Below are 25590 nucleotides of genomic sequence, written 5' to 3'. Positions count from 1 at the left end.
CTCCACAGTTTTAAACATTTGGATCCACCAATTTGCCTGGATGGACACATGGAATAAAATGATACTGGCTATTGTAACACTCCAAGGTAGGTATAGTTTGCTAGATGAAGATGCTTAACTCTGGGCTAGTATCAGATGATACGTATAACTACAGAGCCTTAAGGAATAAACGGCAGCAGAGAAAAACCACACTATAAAGAAACTGGAATCAGAGGGTAGAATTAGTATGAACTGTATTGTAGAACAGAACATATGATGGGGTGTGAACATCAGTGGTATCAGTAGTGTTGCATGCTGGGTGTGTGATTGTGTGTGTGTGTGTGTGTGTGTAGGGGTGTTGACGGTGCATAACACCCGACGAAACGTCTTTGTCTGCGAGCGAGAGACGCAGGTGTTGAGTAGTCTAGAGAGAGTGACATTTAATAACCTAAAACAAAGTTAGACTGACGGAAGAGATTAGAGGAGTAAAGAAGATGGAAACCACGAGTGTGAATACAGATCACGAGGAGTAGTATAGATGTCAGTCAGTGGATATAGACTTTAGGTATTAGAGTATATTTAACGTGTTCTGTGAAGCATAGAACACAGTCAGGGCCAGCGATGGAGGTGGACTGGTTTTATGTTGCCACCCGCTTTGGCTGTTATCAGCTGATGCAATGGGTTGGAAGGGCCTGCTATGGTGTTCAGAAGGCCACCATCACCTCTCCACACGGTCCATCACCTCTCCACACGGTCCATCACCTCTCCACACGGTCCATCACCGAGACGAGTACAGGAAGACACCGCCAACCTGTAGCGGCCGCAGTGAGAACACTTAGCATGAATAGCATGTAATAGCATGGATGTCTCCTGTCTGTCCACGTGGGCACTAAAGAAAAAGCCCCTGCTGCGTGTGTGTGTGTGTGTGTGTGTGTGTGTGTGTGTGTGTGTGTGTGTGTACGCTGCCTGTCTTCTAAAACTGAAAAATTAATGGGGCTACCAGCTCTGAGGAAAGCAACAGCTGGTATAGTGCAGAGAGGGAAAGATGGAGTTTCTGTGTGTGTGTGTGTGTGTGTGTGTGTGTGTGTGTGTGTGTGTGTGTGTGTGTGTGTGTGTGTGTGTGTGTGTAGTCGTGTTTTACCCATCGTGAGGGGACATAAATCTGATTACAAATCAGATGTTTAGGGACTTGCCTTTTTGGGTACCATGTGGCAACAATTGCACATCTCCTTTACCTGAATCATAACATTGTAGGTGGGGTCTTGGTTAAAGCCTCCAGAAAATACATGTTAGTCAACGTAATGTCCCCACAAGTCATGACAATATGACTGTGTGCGTACATGTGTGCATGTGTGTGTGTGTGTGTGTGTGTGTTTGTGTGTGTGTTGAGGTTGGAGGTGAGTGAACTCCCCCGGCTCCTTTGTTGAGTGCTGGTCCACAAGCACAGCTGTCAGTAACAGAGAGAAAGGAGTTGTGTGTGAATTGTGTGTAAATTGTGTGTTACGTTGACAACACAGTCTGAGCTGGTCAGTCAGCTGGGAGTTCATCAGCCCAACATAATACACCAGTATAACCAGACAGCTGTTTAGTAGTACAATAAAAAGTGTTCTTTACTGTGTTATTTATTTTAAAATGCAATTTTTCAAAAGCGTTCTGTTATGTGATTTATTCTTAAATGCATCCCTTATTTGACTTGATTTGAGAGAAGAACATGTTTATTATTAGAGAATGTATTATTTATAATTCATCCAGTTCAATTTGAAATCTGATAATAATCCACAAAGACGTTCTCTCTCTCTGGACCTCGTAGAATTTAACTGAAGACCCCAGAGCTAAGGTGTCAAAACGTAATTTAACTTTATTTGTAGAACCAATATTCCATAGGGGAGACCTCAATTTTGCATAAATCCTTTCTAATGCTTCTCTCTAAATCTGACTGCAGCTACCTAAATGAGCCAGTAGTAACTGAATAGGAACAACCTATAGTGTTGGTGGCATTTAGTGTGTTAAAGTCACAGAAACAGTGGAGAGTCAGTTACAATTCTTTGGGTACACAGAGATATGCTTCAGGTATTTGGTGTCAGGCTTCTGCTGATGAGGACTGCGAGATGTGGCTGAAAGCTGCATAAAAAGCGAGTTAGTGGACCTTGAGTAAGATTTTTTTGTCAAACTACTACTTCCAAAGTAAAGAATGAACTTTCACACTCTTTGCTTTTACTGCAGCTTCAGTGAACTGAACTGTCCAGATCAACAGAGCATAAGAAGGAAGGACATTAAGAAAACTGAAAATTGAGAACAGGAGCCGCTGCTTTTGGGGAAATGAGCTGCAGCCAAAGGGATCTGAAGGACAACAAGGTGGGAAAGACTGTTCGCTGCTGCCGGCAGACTGAATTGATTATCCCCACAAGACCATTAGCTAATGAAACGCGTGACTGTCTGGAGAGCAGCGGTGTTTTCCTGTGAGAACCATTCGTCCTCCATCCTCACACGCTGCTGCACCATGATGCTACTGAGCCACACTAGCATCCTCATTCATGAGGGAACACGCCTGCTAGACAGAGAAGGATGTCCCTCTAATGTCTGCGTTGATATCCAGTTCATGAGTTTGTGGCTATTTCCATAATCTCGTGCAGAAAAGCAAAAGCAGAGGTGAGAGGACCCCTTGAGAAAGACCTGTACTAGATCAGCGCCCTGCAGGCTCTCAATATCCAAGATCCCTTCAGAATCCATGTAGCAGAACAAAGACAGTGTTTTTATTCCACACAATGATCTTCTTGTTCCTACATCACTCACAAGACAAGGCATCCATCGACCGCTCCGTTGAAGACCAGCCGGGTGTGTTATGCTAGTAGCGGCTAATGTAGCGGCTAATGTAGCCTCTGGCCTACAGCAGAGATTAGCGGCGGCTACAGAGGTCTGCTAACTCACTTCCTTCTAACTCTAAGCCTCCACATTTATTTTGTTTTCAAACTTGTTGTCTTCACACTCAATAGAAGCGACTCGAGTCACATCAGTTGAGGACAGTTGAGGGCCCGGGACCCTCCATCGCCAGGACCGTGGTGGGAATGACGTGTTTGTTGTGCTTCCATCAATAGAGAACCTTTCCATGCATTGTTTGCATGTATTATATTGTGCAGTGTATTGTTTTATGGTTTTATATAACTAAAGTAGCCTACTGAGCCGATATATACATAGTACCCCATATTGTGCATTGTATCTCGTCCAGGCCACCCACCCACCCTCCAACAATAACAATGATATAAACAATACATCCAACATATGTTTGACTTTAACAAGCTTTTTACTACTTTTTCCACTATGCAGTACTCCCCAACACCTGGAAACAGACTTTGATGTGTACAGTCAGTGGAGATCCCCTCTAAGGAGGATTCCTGATTGATTTACTATCACACGTATCAGTCCAAGAGCTTATTATTCCAACCAAATAGATCTCCAATGCCTCATGATGGAAAGTGATGTGTCAAACGAACTTTTCAGCCCATGGAGTACACTGATGGAACCTGAGCGTAATTAGATTGTCTGCTGTAGTAATGGAGTTAGCCGGAGGGTAGCAGAAAGAAAGTCTCTGTGCATTGCATCAGACTGTGAAATATCAGACTGTCTGATACTTACAAGTGTCCATCTCTATACACAGGCCAAGCCCACATTGTATGAGCCGACTGCGCTGAGACCGTATTCTGCTTCTTCATCCATGAAATGCTTCAGTTAGTAGTTCAGGACAAGCTTGTGGATGTGGACCAACGCTGCTGCTACACTGGACCAGAGTCTAACTCTAGTGTGCAACGGTGGAGGAAAAAGGGCAAAATGTTGACATTTTGGTCTGATCCTGACCATAAGACCTCTAAAACACCCTATGAACTACAGTCAGGGGCCACTACATTTAGCTTGTGGATATTTTTTGATTTCACCCTTCATATACATACAAATTAGACCACATTTAGTATATGTTACACAATTGATAACTAAAAACAAATTCCTCAAAATGAGACTCTGCCATGTTCAGCTATTTCCACATTAAAGTAAGTGGATGTAGGCCCAGTGGTGTGAGGTGGAGTGAGAGCCAGGTCCCTCTAACGGTCCTCCATGAGCAGATAAAGGTAGAAGAGCCCCCCCTGGTGGACAGAGAGCGGGGCTGCAGAGATCCACTGACCTGCTGGTGTTCCTCCTCTGGCAGTGAGCAGTGCTTAAGAACTCCACGACTGACTTTGTGAATTATTTTAGTTAATTTGTCCATGTAATACTTTGTATTAAATGAACTGCTGTGAGCGTCACTGCTCCAAAACAATTATAGGAACACCTAAATCCCACTTGAGATGTCCTTACACGAAATATTCAAGTTGAAAATCTTTATTGATTAATTGATATCGTCAACAAAATGAATGTCAACACACTAAGGGCTGTCAAATATCAAAATCACACCAAAAATCTAAGTGAAATATCAAAACCACAACTTGGGTGATTTTCATCAGGACACCCCTCCTAATGTGGCTCAGTAGTGTTTGGCCCCCATGTGCCTGTATCACCCCCGACAACGTCTGGGCATGCTCCTGATGTTCAAGTAGCCCGATGGAGGTCATGCTACCCGGTCTCTGTACTGCAGTACGCGCTGTGTTCGTATCCTCGGCATTAAGTCAGACACGTTCCCGTGGGTGTTGGCCTCCGCCAGGACTGCCCTCTATCACCGGTCCAGGTCGGGACTTTCATGGACAGGATATCTAGGTTCTACATTGACATCAGGACAGCAGAAAGTCTAAAAACACTTATTTTTCAACTACACCTTGAATAAGGAAGGTAGCACTTTAGTAGCACTTGAATGTCTCTTACTGATAGCGGTTTGTAGTTTAACTTTCTTGAAGAAATTGTTGTTCTGAGTTTGTACTCATGGTTGAATGCACTTATTGTAAGTTGCTTTGGATAAAAGTGTCAGCTAAATGAAATGTAATGTAATGTAATATCTAGGTTCTACATTGATATGACATTGAGGAGATAATATCTTCAATTGTAATTTGCAAAGTCACTCATAACTAAAGCTGTAAAATAAATGTAGTGGAGTAAAAAGCTGAATATTTAACTGTATTTAATTTGCCATATTTGTAGAATACAGTGGCTGCACACCCAAACCCAATAGCTGCGTGGGGACAGACTGTAGGGTGACAAAGATCAAAGGATCGGCCAGTATGAATCGCCCTGGAGTGACTTTCATTTGAATCGTACCTTCTCCCTTTGTTTCTTTCCGTCTCCATCAATGTGTCTGTGTACGTTCCTCCAGAGTTTTATTCTTTCGGGAGATACGAGGCCGGCCCCACTGGCAGCTCTTTGAATTGCTGAGTGGACACAAACAGTTTAACACCTCAGAGTTCCTCCAAAGGAAAATCCACATCAAGGTGAGATGATGCTGGTGTCGATACAGTATCTGAGTTTGGCAATGATGATAATGTGCAGAGTTCTTTCCTTCCATGCTCCAATCGATCACTGCAGCCTCCAGCCTAACGTTTGCTTTGCTCGGCCTCCTCTCTCCCCTCAGACTGCCACGATTTGATGAAGATGCATTTGGCCATGAACCCGAGGGGTCGTGCCACCCTGGAGCAGATGCAGCGGCACCCCTGGGTTAAATAAAACGGCACAACCCCACATCCCACCACCCCTTGTGCTGGGATGTGGAATATGATGTCTGTCTTTACGTCTGTCTGTCTGTATAGGATGTTTATATACATTTAAAGACCTCAAGCATTTGGTCTCTGTTAATGATCGAGGAAATTCACCAATAAAACTTGAACTCTTTGAAGTTTAAAGGAGTTTTTTGTGAATATGAAAACTTTCCACTGATGATTAGATATGTTCTCCCTCACAGCTCTGAGATCAGCTGGTTATGTTACAGTCATGAACACTTTAATTATGAGTTTTTAGCATAATATACTGTAGCATAAGTTACTACTCAAACCCAACTTTCTCCACTGAACAGCATCATCAAAAATGTAGTCAGCCAGATCACACGCACCTTTTACAAACGACATTTCTACAGGAAACACATTAACGAGGTGGATGTGTCCAAGAATATAACGTTTATTTTGAAAAGACACAACTAGTCTAACACCGTCTAACTCAGGGGTCGGGAACCTTTTAGGCTGGGAGAGCCATAAAGGCTAAATATTTCTAAATATATTTAATTGAGAGTCATATAGTATTTTTAACGTATAATAAATTAAATTTATTATACAATAATATATAATTGAACTTACTCATCCACATGTCTGATGCCTTCAGGTCAGCATCTTCCAGCTCAAAGTCTCCGATAGAGACCCCCGGGATGCATGTCAGGTTGATTTTGTCCACTGCACACTCATGTGGATGAGTGATGAACTTGAAAAGACCAGTGCGCGCACAAAATTCTCCAAAACGTGCTTTGAATGACTGCAGGAAGTTGGACGTGAAGCCAGCTAGCTGCTGGAGATCCAGATGTTGAGTGGAGTCACTTGCTAAGCATGCATCTCTAAATTGTTGCAGTCTTTCAAAGTGCAGAAGACGACCTGTTTCAATGTCCCTGAGAAAGACTTCCAGCTTGCTTTCAAAAGCAAACACTGCTTGTTGAAGGGATGATATTGTATTTCCATGGTTGCATTTTCACATTGAGCTGGTTCAGATGGCCAGTTATGTCCACGAGATAGTGAATCTGCAGGAGCCAGTCAGTGTTGTCTAGCTCAGGATGTTTGATGCCTTTCATTCCAAGAAAAGTCCGGATTTCACTCAGGCAAGCTGCAAACCGGCTGAGCACCTTCCCCCTTGACAACCAACGCACGTTGCTGTGTAAAAGCAGACCGGGATAATGATTCCCAACTTCTTCTAACAGAGCTTTAAACTGGCGATCATTTAAAGCTCGGGCAACAATAAAGTTGACCACTCGAATGACCGCGACATCACCTCACCAAGCTCCTGGCCACACGTCTGAGCACAAAGCGCCTCCTAGTGCAGGATGCAATGAAAACTTAGGATGGCTCTCTTTTCATGTTCATGGAGAAGCGCTACAAATCCTTTGTTCTTCCCCAACATCCAGGGTGCACCATCAGTACAGACAGAAATAAATTGATCCATCGGTAGTTTTTCTTCTTTAGTAAACTCCATGAAAGACGTGAATAAATCCTCTCCTCTTGTTGTCCCTTTCATTGGCAAAACAGCTAAGCTTTCCTCACGCAGTGTGTCGCCTGCAGCATACCTGGCCATTATACTGCACTGAGATCGATGGCTAACGTCTATTGACTCATCTAACGCGAGAGAAAAGTATGTCCCGGCAATTATGTCCTTAATTTGTGTTTCCTCGACTTGATTTGCCATCATGATGCTACGATCGTGCACAGTTCTTGCTGACAGGGGCATGTCTTTTATTCGTTTGATTATCTTGTCTTTATTTGGGAAGTCATCAAACAGTTCATTGGCCACATCAAGCATGAATGTTTTGGCATACTCGCCATCTGTGAATGGCTCTCCATTCCTTATTATTGCCAAAGCACCCGCAAAGCTAGCGGAATTCCCGTCACCTTGCCTGGTCCACACACGTAGTTGCTGCTGACTCGTCTGCTCTCTCCGCTGTAGCTCCTTGCATGCCCTTTTTAAAAAAAAATTTTTTTATTTTAAAATCAGTTCCGAACAGATTTTTTTTTTCAACTCAAAATTGTCTGGGGGCCATATGCCGTCACCGGAAGAGCCATATATGGCTCACGAGCCATAGGTTCCCGACCGCTGGTCTAACTGATGTAGAGGAGTAAGTATGGTGTCATAGATTAAAACATTGGGGCACCGACCAAGCTGGGGTATTTGAAGCATTGGTGTAAGAATGTGTTGGACCAGGAGCATTGCCTCATCAGCCAACCTCTGAGGGAGTGTCCTTGGTCTCTACCCTAGTAGATACCCTAGTGCTGCATATGTGGCTTCACGTCTCACTCTGGGTTCTAGTTCTGATAAACACATTCAGGTTATGTTCAGACGCTTCTTTGTTCGCCCAGCTGGGAACGCATCAGCTTCATAGCAGCTTTGTCTCTGGTTGTTTACCAACAGAAAAGGCCTGTTAGAAATAGAAGTTACCTGGATGTAACTCCCGCTCTATGAGTACAAGCATAGCCCTTTACTGCACGCCCAGCTGGACCCGGTCATCAGTTAATGAGCCTGTGAGTGAATCAAGCAATGGCCGCCATTTTATAGGTTATGTGTGTTGCCACCTGATTGGCGGTGAGGAGGCCGAGCCTCAAACCACTAACGGCTGCTAGGACTTTGCATGTGATGCACTCACAGAACTGGAGGAGGGCCGTCTCCATATGGAACATGTTCATGGCACGACTATCGTGGCCAAAATAATTCATGATAACAATATTATTGTGATCGCTATAGACATTTTGGATCAGTCAAATTCATTATTAACTTTGTTTAATATGTGTTTTGTCTCTTTTTGGACCAAATAATTACACATATGAGTGTAGGGAGGTAGAGAGAGAGAGTCTGTACTATACATGTATTTATAAGGCACTGGATTATTTACATGATATTGTCACATGTGTATTGCTTTTATCGTCAATACTGGTATATTGAGACATGACTAAACTGGAGTTACACACAGATTTCATACATGTTTGAATTCAATTGCTTTGTTTTTGTTGTATCTTCAGAGCTAAATATTCCTTGACCAAATATTTCTGTGTTGACCGGGTAGAATATGAAATATGTGCACTCTTATGAATGATTTATAATTAAAAAACATTTCAAATATGTATTATTATCATTACTCGTTGGTTATCACATGTTTGTATAGAAGAGAGAGAGAGAGAGAGAGAGAGAGAGAGAGAGAGAGAGAGAGAGAGGGTGAAAAACACATCCATGGTGGGAGCGAATGAGCAGAGAGAGAGAACGCAAGCGCAGTGGCTGCAGGGAGGAGGAGGAGGAGGAAGAGGGGGAGGAAGAGGAGGAGAGACGGATAATGGGATTGAGAGAGCGAGAAGGAGGAGGAGAGAAAAACACACAGACAGACAGAGAGAGACAGAGTTGGGGTACACCTGACCTTAAGAAGGGAGGGTAGCTCCTCTGCTAGCCACATACCCCCACACACACACACACACACACACGCATACACACACACACCTATACGCACACACAGGCAGTGAGCCAGCAGAGAGCGTGTCGACCAGCAGCCATGACAGACACCGGTGAGTAGCTACATATCTAACATATCCGTGTGTGTGTGTGTGTGTGTGTGTGTGTGTGTGTGTGTGTGTGTGTGTGTGTGTGTGTGCGTGCATGTTTTCATATGAGTGATAACATGTTATACCAGCTGTGGTTATATGGTGTTTGATATCAGATAGATAGAGAGAGAGATAGAGAGATAGAGAGAGAGATAGAGAGATAGAGAGATAGATAGAGCGATAGATAAATAGACAGAGATAGAGAGACAGATAGATAGAGAGAGAGAGATAAATAGAGATAGATAGATAGATATATTGACAGATAGATAGAGAGCTAGATATATATATATATACATATATATATATATATATATATATATATATATATATATATATATATATATGTATATATACATATATATATATAGATAGATCGATAGATATGATATCTATGAGAATATATGTTCCGATGATGATGATAATTGCATGAAGAGTGAAGACAGTCATATATATTTACAGTGATGCGTGATATTGAAACCAAATAGTTTGAATGTTGAATACATATCAGGTTTGCCTGCTGTCTGAAAGGATGCTCGAGGTTGGAGTGAAGTTGATATTTATGAATTAAAACTTAGCTACGAGGAACCAGACATGGCTGTGTTCATGCAACATGTGCACAACATCATTTTGTTCTTTTGCTTTCGTTCAATTTGAGAAACTATTTAATGACTTGAATTCAGTCTCTCCTCCAGTGCACTCCTCCTCTGAAGCCGTGAAGGTCAGCTGCAATATCTTTTTGTGCAGGACAAAATAAATAAATAAAAATTATTTAAAGATGACTGCAGAAGACATACAAGATCTCACCTTAAAAGATGATATTGCTCTGCGGTATTAGACCCAGCGAGCTCAAGGAGAGAACGTAACATTGATAGATATGAACACTTTCCCACTTTAAGGGAACTAAGACATCAGAGATTAAACACACCCAAATACAGGCATAATGCATCTTATTGGAGCTAAATGGGGTTTAAACCCATGTTATCCAGAGTTTTTAGTTTTGCTCTGTTTGTCATTTCGGCATTTCTTGTATTTATTTGAACAGGGACCGTACACATCAATCAACCCAGGGGAAAATGTGTCAGTCTTAGCTAAGGCTAAATTTCAACTGTAGTCCCTGTGGCCAGATATAACAAGCCATCACTAAAGGAAATAAATGGTGATGACAAAAACATCATAAAAAGCAATAAACATACAGGTTACGATCAAATATATAAATAGGCCTCATTATAAAATCATAAAAACATCATAAAGATCAATAAACATACACACATTTTGTACACACAATCATTGAGGAGGGAGTCATGCTCACACACATGATTGCTAATAAGCCAGTTCTTCAGGCCGTGTTTAAAAGAGGGATATGTTCTGCTAGTGCGTCATGTAGGAAGTTAGATGTCCTGTAGGAAGTTAGATGTCATGTAGGAAGTCAGATGTCATGTAGGAAGTTAGATATCATGTAGGAAGTTAGATATCATGTAGGAAGTTAGATATCATGTAGGAAGTTAGATGTCATGTAGGAAGTCAGATGTCATGTAGGAAGTCAGATGTCATGTAGGAAGTTAAATGTCCTGTAGGAACATACTAGGATATAAATACACACATATAAACATAACTGATGTGACTTAGCACAACCAACTAAAGTTACACGTAATAGTAACAGAATGCACTCTACATGTTGTAGTTTGCTGCTAGCCTAGCAAGCATATCTGTTTTCACCAAAGTGCTCAGTATAACGATGACTCGCTCGTAGTGCAGGTGGAAGCCTGGTATTCAGTGATGCCAATGAGAATGACATTAACATTAGACATGCTAATGGAGGCATTAGCCTAATGCTAGCTGGTATCATTTCCCCCCGCATCACATTATATCAGAGACGATTGAACCATTAGACAAATTGTCAAGAGAACAAGACACTGGATCAGACTTGTGCTTTAAATCTACCTTCCAAGACATTGCCAGAGTAAACTGACCCATTGTCTTTTTGCTGAAGGAGACGATGGGTCAAACAAACACAGGACTTTAATCCAGCAGACCGCAGTTCATGTCTGGTACAAAACTAAAAGTAAACATTATTCATGAGGCGAAGGGTTAGCATCCAAAAGCAAAAAAAAAAGCTAACTAAGTGCTTTTGCTGCTGAAACCTAACTTCTTGAGGAGGCTATGCACCTAATAAGCATATATTGACCCGCAGGCGCTAAGACATGCAAAGCTAGTGACTCTAATTTAACGCTTGGAGCACTGATGCTATTTAACACACTGATGTGAGAATGTTTTGGTGTTTAGCTCAGGGTTGAAGGGACAGAAATTATTCATTGCATGCTGGGAATCAATCAACACTTTAAATGTCAATATGCCAACTTGACCTTTCCAATAGTTTTTTTTTTTGTTGGCTCTATTGATGATTGGATTTTCTAGTGCATATGACTTTCAACGGGTTCTGCAAACTGCAAATATTCTCTACCTCTATGACCACGTTACATCTGGTCATAGAAGTGGACCAAGTCTGAACACTCAACATAAAAACCTTAATAAGTGATGAGATTTATTTATGGACTGTTGTCCGAATAGATTGTGAGGTGTGATATGCAATATGTATGTTCATGTCAGGACATATATGTATGTCCGTATGTGTGTGGAGACGTGCAGGTTAATGGAGGCATCAGTAATAAGCTCCCTGGGGACTCCCCTCAGTACTCGGTGGGACTGATTAGTAAATTGCTCACACACACACACACACACACACACGCACGCACGCACGCACGCACACACACACACACACACACACACACACACACACACACACACACACACACACACACACACACACACAGAAGGACACAGGGGTTAGATCCTGACGTATAGCAGGCTGCGTACCTCTCTACTCAGGCTATTTTCATTCGACTTACAAGGGATTAGTTGAGGTGATTACCATCTGCAGGTCTCTCCTCGCTGTGTGTTGGTGTGTGTGTGTTGGTGTTTTCTGGTTCTGTATGCTATGCCTTGTATTGCATGTGCATTTGTTTAAGTAACTCAAGGTGTGTGTATGCGCTTTATTCCATGTCAGCAGTGAAAGAAACAGAGTAGAAGTCAAAGGTAAAATGTCTCTGAAAACATTACTCCCACTTTCTATTTCTGCCTATGGAAACCGGTTAAGTTAGGGAGAGATCATGGTTATGGCACATTGCACATTCATGATGGTTACAGTGAGGTTAAGGTACCGCAGGATGGCTAAAGATTGTGGATATTGTTAATTAAAAAGTGTTAACTGCAGGTCAGAGGCAAACAGCTGATGAGTGTGCTTCATTCAGCCTGATCTCTCAAAGATGTGCGAACGCTCCACGACCTCTTAACAGACGTAACACTAAGGATCTGTTCATTTCATTTCATTCTGCTTTCTGCCTGGCGACATTAAAGGCACACTACTTCCTGTAAAGGTGCTGGATGTTGACACTGGATATGAAGAAACGATCAATGTGAATGTTGTTCCTGGACACCAGGATGGTTTATTTTTATTCATATTTAACTGAGTACAAACATCTGTAACTCACCTAGAGGCAACTAGTGGGGCTAATAATGTAGCATTGGTAGCATCTTGAAAGGGATGATAGTGACGAGAGCATCGGGTCAAAAGAATCCGAAGGTCCCTTTACATCAGAGGAGGCGGGTTCATATCCAGAGGAGGTTCTCACACACAGTCTGTAGCGGCAACTGGAGAGAACGCCATAAACCAACCTCCACGATGACAAGGAGGGATTGTCATTATTTGTAAACTCATATCTCATATTCATGGGCTACTTTATTCCCCTTAAACACGCTATGTAAAGAAACATGCCAAGTGTTGAAAACAAGAAACAAAAGTTGAACATCCTGCAAAATATTTATTCAGATGAAGATTTTTAAGACCTTCTGTTTCTAAAGCATTTAAAAGCTAATTGCTCTTCTTTGTATAATCTCCATGTACAGAGTGCTTTTATCAGAAAACTATTTGTTGGTTAAAATGGTTTGAGTCAATCCACGTGTCCACCTGAGTCACATCATATGGTGTTATATTAATGTCCTATAGTTATATTATCCATGGAGATATTGGAGTTAAAGGAACCCTGATATGGTGTTGTTGGTGACAGGTGGCTTACCCAGAGCACAATAAAAGGCTTTGTATATTGTTATATGTTATAATCTGTTAAAATGGCTCCATTGGCCTGATAAAGATCCTGCAGATTGAGAAAATATACAAAATATATAAATCTGGTATTCTCTTAACTTTTTTGTTGACGTTCTTTGTTCTTGGTGGTGATGATGATGATGATGATGTGTGTGTGTGTGTGTGTGTGTGTGTGTGTGTGTTTTGCAGACTCTCTGAGCGAAGCCCTAAAGGCCATCAGTGTGAGTACGGAGCTGATTGAAGAGGAGCTCAAGCCTCATTTGGACACAATGCTGGCTGCTCTTATGGAAAAGAGTAAGTCATGTGACCTGCACACACACACACACACACACACACACACACACACACACGCACACACACACACACACACACACACACACACACACACACACACACACACACACACAGATCCGTAGGCTCTGCTTGTGTTGCTGAGTTGTGTATCCCAGGGGGTTGTGTAGTCCAGGAGGGTGGAAGGGTACTGTACTGTACACACATCCCCCCGCATACACAAATGTGCCCACCTACGTGCAAACATGTACGTTATATAATTCATAGAACATACAACACATGTGGTTTGGTTAAGAAGCAACCGGGGACAACAAAGCAAAAGAAAAAGGGTTTAATGCTTTGTGCTGAGAAACAATACAAATCCCAACGCACATGCAGCAGGAACACACAGCATTGTGTGCTTCAGCACTGATTCATCACAGTGGTTCAGACCAATCGGGGCCCTGTGATTGGTCGACTGAAGCTGGTGCGGTTCAGGTACTGACCTGCTTGAAGCTGGCTGCCTGCTACCCAATACCCAGTATCCCCATTGTCTTCTGCTGACTTATGGATCTACTCTTTCATTTTTGTTCTATAAACAGCCTGAACTGCTTTTTAAACTATAAACATGCAGGAGGTGAAGATTAGTCCGCGTGTTCTCCTTCCACCACTCGGACAATCAGGGGAACATGAATGAGCTCAGCAAATGTCATGGAGGGATCCTCATGCTGCGTTCACAACAAACGCATTGCGAATGTGACGCGATGCACGAAATGTACGAAAGAGCAAATGTTCCGCCGGGCGGCACGATGGACACGTTTGACGCGGCGCTAATAGAGTTGAAATGTTCACGTGACGCTGAGTTGCGTCATCCAATCAGTGTTGAGAAGCTCCGTCCGTCATCACCGCCGTTGCTGAATCAAACTGCTGCTGCTACGCCAGACGTAGCGCTGGTAGCGGCTTCATTCAGTTTGATGTTCTGACATGTGGAATTTACACAACAAGTATAAAGCAGAACTAGTGGCTATTTATTCCATGGTCGATAGCTCTTTTCACAGAGATAAGCCACGCCCCCTTTGAATATTACCGTGAACGCAGCTTTATTGTCGAGCGAGTAAACTGATGCGGCTCGAATATTTGCAGCGCGTTTGGTGTGAACGCAGCACAAGACATGACCCGCCCTGCTCTGCCTCTGATTGGCCCACCCCGACCAATCTCACTCTTCATGCCTAACCCTAACCAACGAAGTCAGTTAGCCAATCAGAGGCAGAGAAGACCGGGTCATGACGTTGCCGTCCTCGGCAAAAACAACCTGGCCCACACTAAGCACCAGACACGAGATAAGTAACATTGCCGGTTCATGTGTTTGTCAAAGCGCCCCAAGCACTCTGAGTATCCTGCACACTTTGTCACATATATTGAGAGAAAGTAAAAGTCTGACGGCGACAGGAGAGGAAAGGTCAGGAGGTCGCCACTAAACAAGCTACGCTGTATTTGAAATGCAACCATTGGGAGTCGTCAAAGTCTGAGTCCCAGTATCTGGACTTTACTGTGTAAACTAAAAGCATTCACCCAAACTAACGCTGTTTTCTTTCTGAACAAATGAATGTGTCCACAGAGAAGGATGCTGCTGTTGACATTGCCAGAAGTGGGATTCTGCCCACGCTGGCTCAGGCCTTGAGGGGAAAGAGCCGCCTGAGCTGCCAGGTGGCTCTGCTGGTGGCAGAGATGGCCAGAGAAGGTTTTTATTACTACTATTATTATTATTATTATTAGAGAAGGTTTTTATTATTATTATTACTATTATCAGAGAACATTTGTATTACTATTATTATTATCATTACTATTACCAGAGAAGGTTTGTATTATTATTATTATTATTACTATTAGTATTATTAATATTATTACTAATATTATTATTACCAGAGAAGGTTTTTATTGTTACTATTATTATTATTACCAGAGAAGGTTTTTATTATTATTCTCAGAGAAGGTTTGTATTATTATTATTACTACTATTATTATTATTACTACCAGAGAAGATTATTATTATTATTATTATTATCAGAGAAGGTTTTTTGTTATTATTATTAGAGAATGTTCTTATTATTATTAGAGAAGGTTTTTATTATTATTATTAGAGAAGGTTTTTATTATTATTATTATTAATAGAGAAGGTGGGACACTACTGCTGTTGTGGTGCTAGCGGGAAAGGGTCCTGCTTTTATGGAGCCCATTCACCCATTCACACACACACACACACACACACACACACACACACACACACACACACACACACACACACACACACACACACACACACACACACACACACACACACACACACAGCCTCCATGGTCTCTGTGGTCTCACCTACACCATGACATTAGAGGTTTCTCTGAGGCCTTTCAGGGGTAACTCCTGCTCGTGTGTCGTGTGTGTGTTGTGTACGTGTGTGTCGTGTATGTGTTGTGTGCAGCTGCGGTCCGGGAGCCGTGCATCGAGGCCGACCTGGTGAAGGTGCTGGTTCCCCATCTGAGCAGCAACAACCAGGAGATGCTGCTGAACACCGGCCGGGCCATCGGACGCATCTGCTTCGACAGCTGTGAGTTGGTTCCACATCGCTGACTCAGCAGAGCAGAGGCTCTTCTGAACGGCTGCAGACAAACAGGAAGTCCTTCAGGTTTCAGTGAAGGTGGCTAAATGATATGTAGTTAGGAATCATATATCCAGTAATCAGCCCAGTCGCCGGGACAAAATGTTGCTATTTTACGTTTCTGCAATACGTATATGTTAAATCACGTTTCAGTAAACTGAGCGAACGTCATCACAGAAACGTGCAACGCCAACTTTTTACTGCTTAGATATCATTTCCATGTCAGTTACCTGATCATAATTTCAGCAAAACCTGACAGCATGACATGAAATAGAAATAAACAAAGTTAAACACAACAAGTCTGGATCTGACTTTAACCTCCCTCTCTCTCTCTCTCTCTCTCTCTCTCTCTCTCTCTCTCTCTCTCTCTCTCTCTCTCTCTCTCTCTCTCTCTCTCTCTCTCTCTCTCCCACTCAGCACACCAACAGGACCAGTTAGTCCAGAGCGGTGTAATCCCCAGACTGGTGTCCATTATAAGGGAGTATCCAGAGAACGACCCCCTGGTCAACGTCTGCCTGCTGGCCCTTTGTAACCTGGCTGACATGGGTGATTATTTAGTAGTTGTATTTATCTTGGTAAATTCATTATTAATTAGCTGTTTTTAAATTGTACCATCTTATGAAAGCAAAATAGCCCAAAATCTCTAAATTAATTGAGCATGAAAAACAATATTTTTGCCTGTCTTTGTCTCTTGTTAACAAAACCTTTATTAAGCAGAGAGCGGGACATTCCTCATACGATCCCTTGGGGTAATCAGTCCCGCCCACAGCGCCTATAGTTACTATGTAACTATAAGAATAATAATAATAACTTTATATAGCATCTTATTTCTTTGAAATTAGGCATTCAAAAGGTCTACACTTCTCCAAAATTATAACAAAATATGTGAACATTCTCTCTACAAAGTTTGACTTTGAAAAAGTGAAGCAGAACAAAGTTAAGAGAGGGTTTAGAACGGAGAACATTCAGGCGAGGACTCAAGTGAGCATTTGGGCACATTTTAATTTTCTCATGTATATATTTCGCTTGTATATTACTTATGGTGATCAATACATTCAAATACAACATTTTGTTAATGAATGATGATCTTTTTTAATGAATGATGATCTTTTTTAATGAATTATGATCTTTTTTAATGAATTATGATTTTTTTTTAATTCATAAAACAACCTATATATTTCCCATTAAAATAAAACAAGCACACAAATTAACTGAATGAACAAATAACATTTTTTATCAAACTGTAAAAACACAGTAAAAAAACAAAGTGTAACAACAATACTTTTTATACTTTTATGATTATCTTTGAGTTTGAGTTTTTTGTTAAATGGCTTACTGATTCTTGTAGCAAAGGCTTTGGTGTTTTATTTGATGTGCAACATTAATATATTGTCTTGTGATTTATATATATATATATTTTGCAATAAATTAAAAAAACGGTGTTTAAAAGGTTAAAAACAAAGTTTACAAAGTGCTCTACAGAGAAGCAAAGCATAGTCATACATAACTTAAATACCGGTAAACAACAAATAAAATAACCATAAAGGACCATAAAGACAATGAATACAATACAACAAAACAAAAACAGGGGAACAAAAGAACTGCATAATAGATCATAAAAGGACATAAAAGGACGATCACTTAAAAGCAATTCTATAAAATAGTTTTTTACTATGCCTATAGTTACTATGTAACTCTGTTACTATGCCTATACTTACTATAGTTACTATGTAACTCTGTTACTATGCCTATACTTACTATAGTTACTATGTAACTCTGTTACTATGCCTATACTTACTATAGTTACTATGTAACTCTGTTACTATGCCTATACTTACTATAGTTACTATGTAACTCTGTTACTATGCCTATACTTACTATAGCTACTATGTAACTCTGTTACTATGCCTATAGTTACTATGTAACTCTGTTACTATGCCTATAGTTATGCAGCCCTCTGTCTGCAGACTCTGCGAGGGATGCCCTGAACGATCTGGACGTGGCCGGTATTCTGACCTGTCAGCTGAAACGGGCGCCGGATGCAGAGCGCCGACACATCATCCTGGAGATACTGGGCTCACTGGGCGAGAGCGGTAAGACAGGAAGAAGGTGACAGTCAGAAAAGAGAAGACTTGTAGATTGAACAAGTATGACCAGGGGCAGACACGTACACAGGGTTAACTCCTCCCTCCTCTTTATGTGCATGTGGCGCTTATTCACCTCAATTATAAATTAATTTGTTTTGATTCATTTAGTCGTGCTTTTATTGGAAGATAATATTCGCTGATGATAATGATGCAATGAATTGCATTGGACCACCAGATACGCTGAAGCTGCAGTTTGCAGAGTCCGGAGTACCGGAGGCTTTATCAGAGATGATTCAGGGTCTGCAGGGAGGTTCTGACCCACACGACCTCTGCAGCATCAAGATCGCCTCCAACCTCATCGTGTCCCTGCTTTTGGGAGGTGAGTGGTGCAGACTAAGAGGAAGTGGACTAAGAGGAGTTTCTGTCTGTCTTTCACCTCTGTGCATGTGATTAACAGTGCATACTCCGCTGTGATTGGCGAGTTCTAATGGCATCATGTCCTGTTCTGTCCTCCATCATTGCGTTCAGACAGAATGCACCATAGTTGTTGTGTTGACTAACTGTGACAGAACAGGAAATAGAGGCGATCAAAACTATGTCCAATATTAATAAATGTATAATGATGCAAGGACCCACACTGGAGCTTAATTGATCAGAATTGACCCTTTGCTGAATCCCAGCCTGCGAACGCAGACAGATCAATCATAGCATAGCATGAACTCTGACCCGGGTCCCACCGCTATCTGGCTCTGCTCCATAGACACATAAAACCATCTGTAGCCGCACACAGCTCGGTGAATTTCACGACTCCTCCAGGAACTGTGTCTGGCTTATCTCCGTAAAACGGATACCGTTTCCTTCATCCACCATGGAGATAACCACTAGTTCTGCTTTATACTTGTTGTGTAAACTCCACATACGTGGGAACATCAAACTCCATGGTGTCTGGGTTCATAATATTATCCGTAGTCCCACAACAGCGTCTGAATGAAGCCGCTGTCAGCGCTGGTTCAGGCGGAGCAGCAACAGTTTGATTCAGCAACGGCAAGACTGCGGTGATGACGGGCGGAGCTTCTCAACGCTTATTGGCTGACGCAACTATGACTCACGTGATGTTTTCGCCAGAGTTGGGATATTTCAACTTCCAGCGCATCTATTTTTGTGTCTTCGCAACCTGTCGCGTCTGTGCATTGACTTTGCATGTAATCTACTCGCGCGAATAATTCGCGCCACGTTTGGTGTGAACACAGCATAATAGTGAAAAGTGAATAAAGAGGAACAGGGTTGTCTTGGACACCAGCCCAATTGTTTGCAGTGTTCTGACTTCTTTCAGCCTTATTTATTGCGTTACCCTGTCTGGCTGGTCGTCTGTCGCAGGTAAAGGGCGCACCATTATGTCTCTGTGTAGAGCAAACATCTCTAATATTTGTGCACCAGTGTTGATTTATTAGTGGTTTGATTACCTCATTAATAAGGAGCAAATCACCCATATAATACTTAAGCAATAAGGTACGAGAGGCAGTACTGTGTCGTGCAATAATGTACTGTTCAAGGGAGTTGTTAGGCCCGACGCGCAGCGGAGGGCCGGCAAACCCTTGTTTGACAGTTTGGTAACTGTCAAGCTTGAAATGACAACTAACGGTTTAAATTTAAATCTACCTGTTATTTTTAAGTGCGCACTGATATGGAACGCTCTAAATGTAAACAGGCTTTACAGTACTTTATGGCTGAATAAACTACACCTCGTGACTCACACTCAACCAATCAGAATACTTGATTTGATCTAACCGTATTATAAATTATATTATTACACAGGGAAGGTAATGTCAGCGCTGCCTGTTGGAATAAATAATGTTTGTAAGGATTATAATGATCTTGTTTAAAACCCCAATATGTATGTCTGTGTGTCAGATGAGTCCATGCAGAAGTGTTTTGGTGAGGGATCAGGTCTGGTGTACCAGGATGTTCTGTCCTGGCTGCAGAGCCACAACACCCAGCTGCAGCTGTCCGGAGCCCTGGCCATCGCCAACTTCGCCAGGAACGGTGAGTTATATTTAATGTAATGGCATGTATCAGTGTGTGTAATGTAGTAGCATGTAGCAGTGTGTGTAATGTAATAGCATGTATCAGTGTGTGTAATGTAGTAGCATGTAGCAGTGTGTGTAATGAAATAGCATGTAGCAGTGTGCGTAATGGAGTAGCAAGTAGCTGTGTGTGTAATGTAGTAGCATGTAGCAGTGTGTGTAGTGTAGTAGCATGTAGCAGTGTGTGTAATGTAGTAGCATGTAGCAGTGTGTGTTATGGAATAGCATGTAGCAGTGTGTTTAATGTAGTAGCATGTAGCAGTGTGTGTAATGGAATAGCATGTAGCTGTGTGTAATGTAGTAGTATGTAGCAGTGTGTGTAATTTAGTAGCATGTAGCAGTGTGTGTAATGTAGTAGCATGTAGCAGTGTGTTTAATGGAATAGCATGTAGCAGTGTGTGTAATGTAGTAGCATGTAGCAGTGTGTTTAATGTAATAGCATGCATGTAGCAGTGTGTGCAATGTAGTAGCATGTAGCAGTGTGTGTAATGTAGTAGCATGTAGCTGTGTGTAATGTAGTAGCATGTAGCAGTGTGTGTAATGTAGTAGCATGTAGCAGTGTGTTTAATGTAATAGCATGCATGTAGCAGTGTGCGTAATGTAGTAGCATGTAGCAGTGTGTGTAATGTAGTAGCATGTAGCAGTGTGTGTAATGGAATAGCATGTAGCAGTGTGTGTAATGTAGTAGCATGTAGCAGTGTGTGTAATGGAATAGCATGTAGCAGTGTGTGTATTGTAGTAGCATGTAGTAGCAGTGTGTAATGTAGTAGCATGTAGCAGTGTGTGTAATGGAATAGCATGTAGCAGTGTGTGTAATGTAGTAGCATGTAGCAGTGTGTGTAATGTAGTAGCATGTAGTAGCAGTGTGTAAAACAGCAACCAGGTCTTGAAGGTGTCTATGTGGGCTTGCTGTGTTTCTGTCAGACAGTAACTGTGTGAAGATGCTGGACCTCGGTGTGGTTCCTCACATCCTGACCTTGTTGGAGCAGCATGTTGACGAAGGAGATGTTTCCGTTCAACACGCTGGACTGAGCGCGCTCAGAAACCTGGCCATCCCTGGTACTGATCCAAGCAAACAATCATATACATGTTAACACGTAACACTCACTGCAGGGCTCTCAAGTTTTTTTTTGACTTAAGACCGAAATGCGTGACAGTCACGCTCAATGCGTGACACTTGAGAGCCCTGTCACTGGGTCATCTCCAAAACATGTCAGAAAAATGCATCACATGGCATCAATCAGGAAGAGAAAATCACCAAAACTGCTTTTTTGATTCTATAATTCCAATCATACTTGATGATGAAAATGATGGGTTTCTTTCAGCCAGCAACAAGGTGCGGATGCTGGAGGACGGAGTGACTGAGAGGATAAAGACCCTGCTGCGCTCCGACATGCCGCCGGTCCAGTTCAAACTGCTGGGAACGCTGCGCATGATGGTGGACGGACAAGGTGAGCACGTTGAGGAAGAGGCATCACTCACACGGCTAACGACGGCTAAAAGGCACGCTCACATGCTCTAGAAGGCACGCTCACATGCAGTAAAAAGCACGTTCACATGCACTAAAAGGCACATTCGCATGCACTCACATGCACTAAAATACATGCTCACATGCACTAAAATATATGCTCACATGCTCTAAAAGGCACGTTCACATGCACTAAAAGGCACATTCGCATGCACTCACATGCACTAAAATACATGCTCACATGCACTAAAAGGCACATTCGCATGCACTCACATGCACTAAAATACATGCTCACATGCACTAAAAGGCACATTCGCATGCACTCACATGCACTAAAAGGCACACTCACATGCACTAAAATACACGCTCACATGCACTAAAAGGCACACTCACATGCACTAAAAGGCACGCTCACATGCACTCACATGCACTAAAAGGCACACTCACATGCACTAAAAGGCACACTCACATGCACTAAAAGGCACGCTCACATGCACTCACATGCACTAAAAGGCACACTCACGTGCACTAAAAGGCACGCTCGCATGCACTAAAAGGCACACTCACATGCACTCACATGCACTAAAAGGCACGCTGCCGGTCGGCTCTGTGAACAAAGAGAGGAGCTCTGATAAGAAACACAGAGGGAGAGACTTCATTATGCTCAGGTAGACTTCACTGAGTTGTTGATGAGATATTAATGATCTGAATGTCGTGTATTGCTCCTTTAAGAGTAGCCCAGATTTTATTCCTCTTGTGTAAAATAGTGCTACAATCAGATTGCCACTACTGGATTAACCCAACCACGCTGGGTTTGTTCATCCCAGCTCTAGTTACATTCGGCTTTGTCCCCTGGCCTGTTATCTTCTTCATAAATGGATGAATCATTGGGTAACAGAGGAAACAGAGGAGGTTTCCCAGAGGCCAGGGTGACGTCTTCAAACCTCTGGGTTGTTCCATCCCAACGGTTTGACGAGCACATTCATGATCCCAGGGGGATACATCTATTTGATTCTGATATAGTTCCTCATCAGTCGTGACCCCGTTTCTCGGCTGTGCCGTGTGTGTGTGTGTGTGTGTGTGTGTGTGTGTGTGTGTGTCAGAGGAGGCCGCCTTGGTGCTGGGGAGAGACGCCGTGCTGCTGGGGAGAGTCATGGAGTGGTGTGAAGCCAAAGACCACGCGGGAGTGAGAGGAGAAGCCAGTCGCCTGCTGGCCGCCTTCATCAGGCACAGCCGCAGCCCTGTGAGCCAAGCTAGCATTAGCATGAGCAGCTAGCATTAGTACACACACACACACACACACACACACACACACACACACACACACACACACACACACACACACACACACACACATTAGTCTTTTAAAAAACACACCTATTTTTAGGCCTCTGCTCGAAAATGTCATCCCCAAACTAAAAAAGGTGTATCTCTGCAACCATTAGGGCTGTTTGAATAATGCTGGTGTTATAATAAAAGAGTATAATGTGAGTTGTGTGTTCAGATGTGTAAATATCAGTCTATATGTTACTGGTTATGAGTAAATAAAGAAGGGAATTATACAGTTTTTATAGCAATATCTGCCAAAGGGCTCCACAGTTTTCATCGGGTTTCAACTGAACATGTGTAATGAGTGGATTTCCTCTCTGACAGGAAGTGGTCCATGCTGTGGCCAAAGCAGACGGGGTTCGGCACCTTATCTCGATGGCAACAAGTGAACATGTCATCATGCAGAACGAGGCTCTGGTTGCCCTGGCGATAGCATCTGCCATTGACATTGGTAAAGCAATTTCAGAGACGAGGTTCTCGGCCCACATTTCAGAAGCATGTCAGAATAACTCCTCGTTATTTCTTTAGGTTGAGAAGTACAGTCAATCCTGGGTCTTGTCACAAGTTAGGACTGAAACTATAAAACTCTTAAGGAGGACAATCTTATTTCTCCTCAGCCTAGAAGGATACAAAATGACCCAGATGTGTGCATCATAGACAGTTTGATGCACAGACCTTCCTTTGGTTTCTGTTTGTGCTGAACTTGGTGAAGCTGCTGCGTCGCGTTGCAGTAATGACTTGACCTTTGACCTTTATCGTGCCATGTTTCAGTCCATGTTGCTTTATTGTACCTGACTTCATTTGCAACTTATTGAGCTCTCCTTTGTGGTTTTGTTCCTATGTATGGATATGGAACATCATTTTTATGTTAACAATTTCATCAATTCATAAGAACCAAGTGATGTGGACATATGTTTAAGCCCAAAAAACGTCAAAAATCCTATGCAAGCTATTTTATTTAACATATTTTAACCGGGCGTTTACTTAAGGAGCCTCATCATTCATTGCTTTAGTTTTAAAATCTTATTCATTAGTTGTGGTACTTCCCCGAGGTCTTGAGCCTATTTTAGTGACTTTATTGTTGAAATCTTTAGTCTCCAAAACTCTATTATTTATTTAGTTTTCGGTGCTGTTTGAATCTTCCTCTGCTCGCTGCTCGCTGTATTAGTAAGTTAAAGGAGCCGACCATACGAGGTGCGACCTGCTCCTCAGAAGCTGCCGGATGAAACCAATGTGCTCCACCAGAAACACACAGGACTAAACACGTAGTTCAGGAATGAGACTCGACATCTTCATGCAGTAATGCATTGCATGTTTACCTCTATGTTCACCTGTGTGTGACCACAGAGTCTGTGAAGGACCCGTTTAGGGAGGCCGAGCTGTTGCCCATGCTGAAGAAGATGTTGGAGGATCCTGCCGGGGCAGTCGAGGTCAAGTTCAGTGCTTTAGGCCTCATCTGCAGCCTCGCCAACTCCAGTAAGCTTGATATTACGACACACTTCACAAGCTCCACATGTTTGAGAGTGTATACTGGAGAGAGAGAGAAAGAGAGAGAGAGAGAGAGAGAGAGAGAGAGAGAGAGAGAGAGAGAGAGAAAACGCATCCATGGTGGGAGCAGAGAGAGTTATTCGGCAAAGAATTGTTCACAATATTTTCATGAGGCATAATAGAAACGACACACAGGAGTTTCATTTTAGAAGCTATTTGGATCAGTAACACAAGGTACGTAACACAAAATCATTGTCGTCTTCTGGTGTCACGGGACACTAACAGTGGTCTCCTGGGTGAAAGTCTGATGTTTGTAGACCCGCCCGTCCAACCCGACCCTCCCTTATATAGCAATTGATTCTGTGGGTTATGTACAGCTACTGTTTTTAGCTTTAGCTATGAACAGTGCATGAGAACCGTGTGGCCTGAAGGTCACTGGTGTGACAGTTTTATTAGTCTTCTCTGAGACTGAATCTAAAATGGAGCTTCAGGTGTTGTCCAATCAGAGGCTGCAGGCGAACGGCCTGATCACAATAATATCACATGTGTCTTACCACTTCCAGTTGCAATCCCTTTCTCACTTCTCTCTCTCTCTTCTTCTTCCCGTCCCCGTCTGCTCCAGGTGTGATGAAGGTGGAGTTGAACTCCGTGCACATGAAGGAAAGCCTGCGCACACTGACGGATCACAGCAGCAGTAAACTGGCCTCGCAGGCCAGCTCCATCCTGGCCACGCTCAGCGACGCCAGCTAAACCCTCCCGTGCAGAAACAATGCATCTCATCTTCTGAACGGATCAACCGGCTTATTCAACAACGCGGCCTCA

The 25590-nt window shown here is 42.6% G+C and overlaps 1 protein-coding gene and 1 pseudogene across 2 annotated transcripts in view; both read left to right on the top strand.

Annotated features, from left to right (window-relative positions):
* The window catches only part of LOC306746693 (protein NLRC3-like), a 284667-nt pseudogene that overhangs the window by 140449 nt on the left and 118628 nt on the right, over positions 1 to 25590 (top strand). The window lies entirely within an intron of this gene.
* Positions 601 to 25518, top strand: LOC306746477 (rap1 GTPase-GDP dissociation stimulator 1-B; the record flags this gene model as incomplete). Its single annotated transcript, XM_079229394.1, has 14 exons — positions 601 to 769; positions 13576 to 13680; positions 15275 to 15397; positions 16136 to 16261; positions 16730 to 16858; positions 18280 to 18405; positions 18635 to 18778; positions 20311 to 20442; positions 21408 to 21542; positions 21809 to 21934; positions 23055 to 23194; positions 23605 to 23731; positions 24628 to 24756; positions 25391 to 25518. The coding sequence occupies 14 exons, from the start codon at positions 601 to 603 to the stop codon at positions 25516 to 25518; spliced, it is 1839 nt and encodes a 612-aa protein (XP_079085520.1).

The sequence above is a fragment of the Taurulus bubalis genome, assembly GCF_910589615.1.
Source record: "Taurulus bubalis genome assembly, chromosome: 14".
NCBI lineage: Eukaryota > Metazoa > Chordata > Actinopteri > Perciformes > Cottidae > Taurulus > Taurulus bubalis.
Note: the sequence above shows the minus strand (reverse complement) of the source record. Positions and strands in the feature narration are given on the sequence as shown.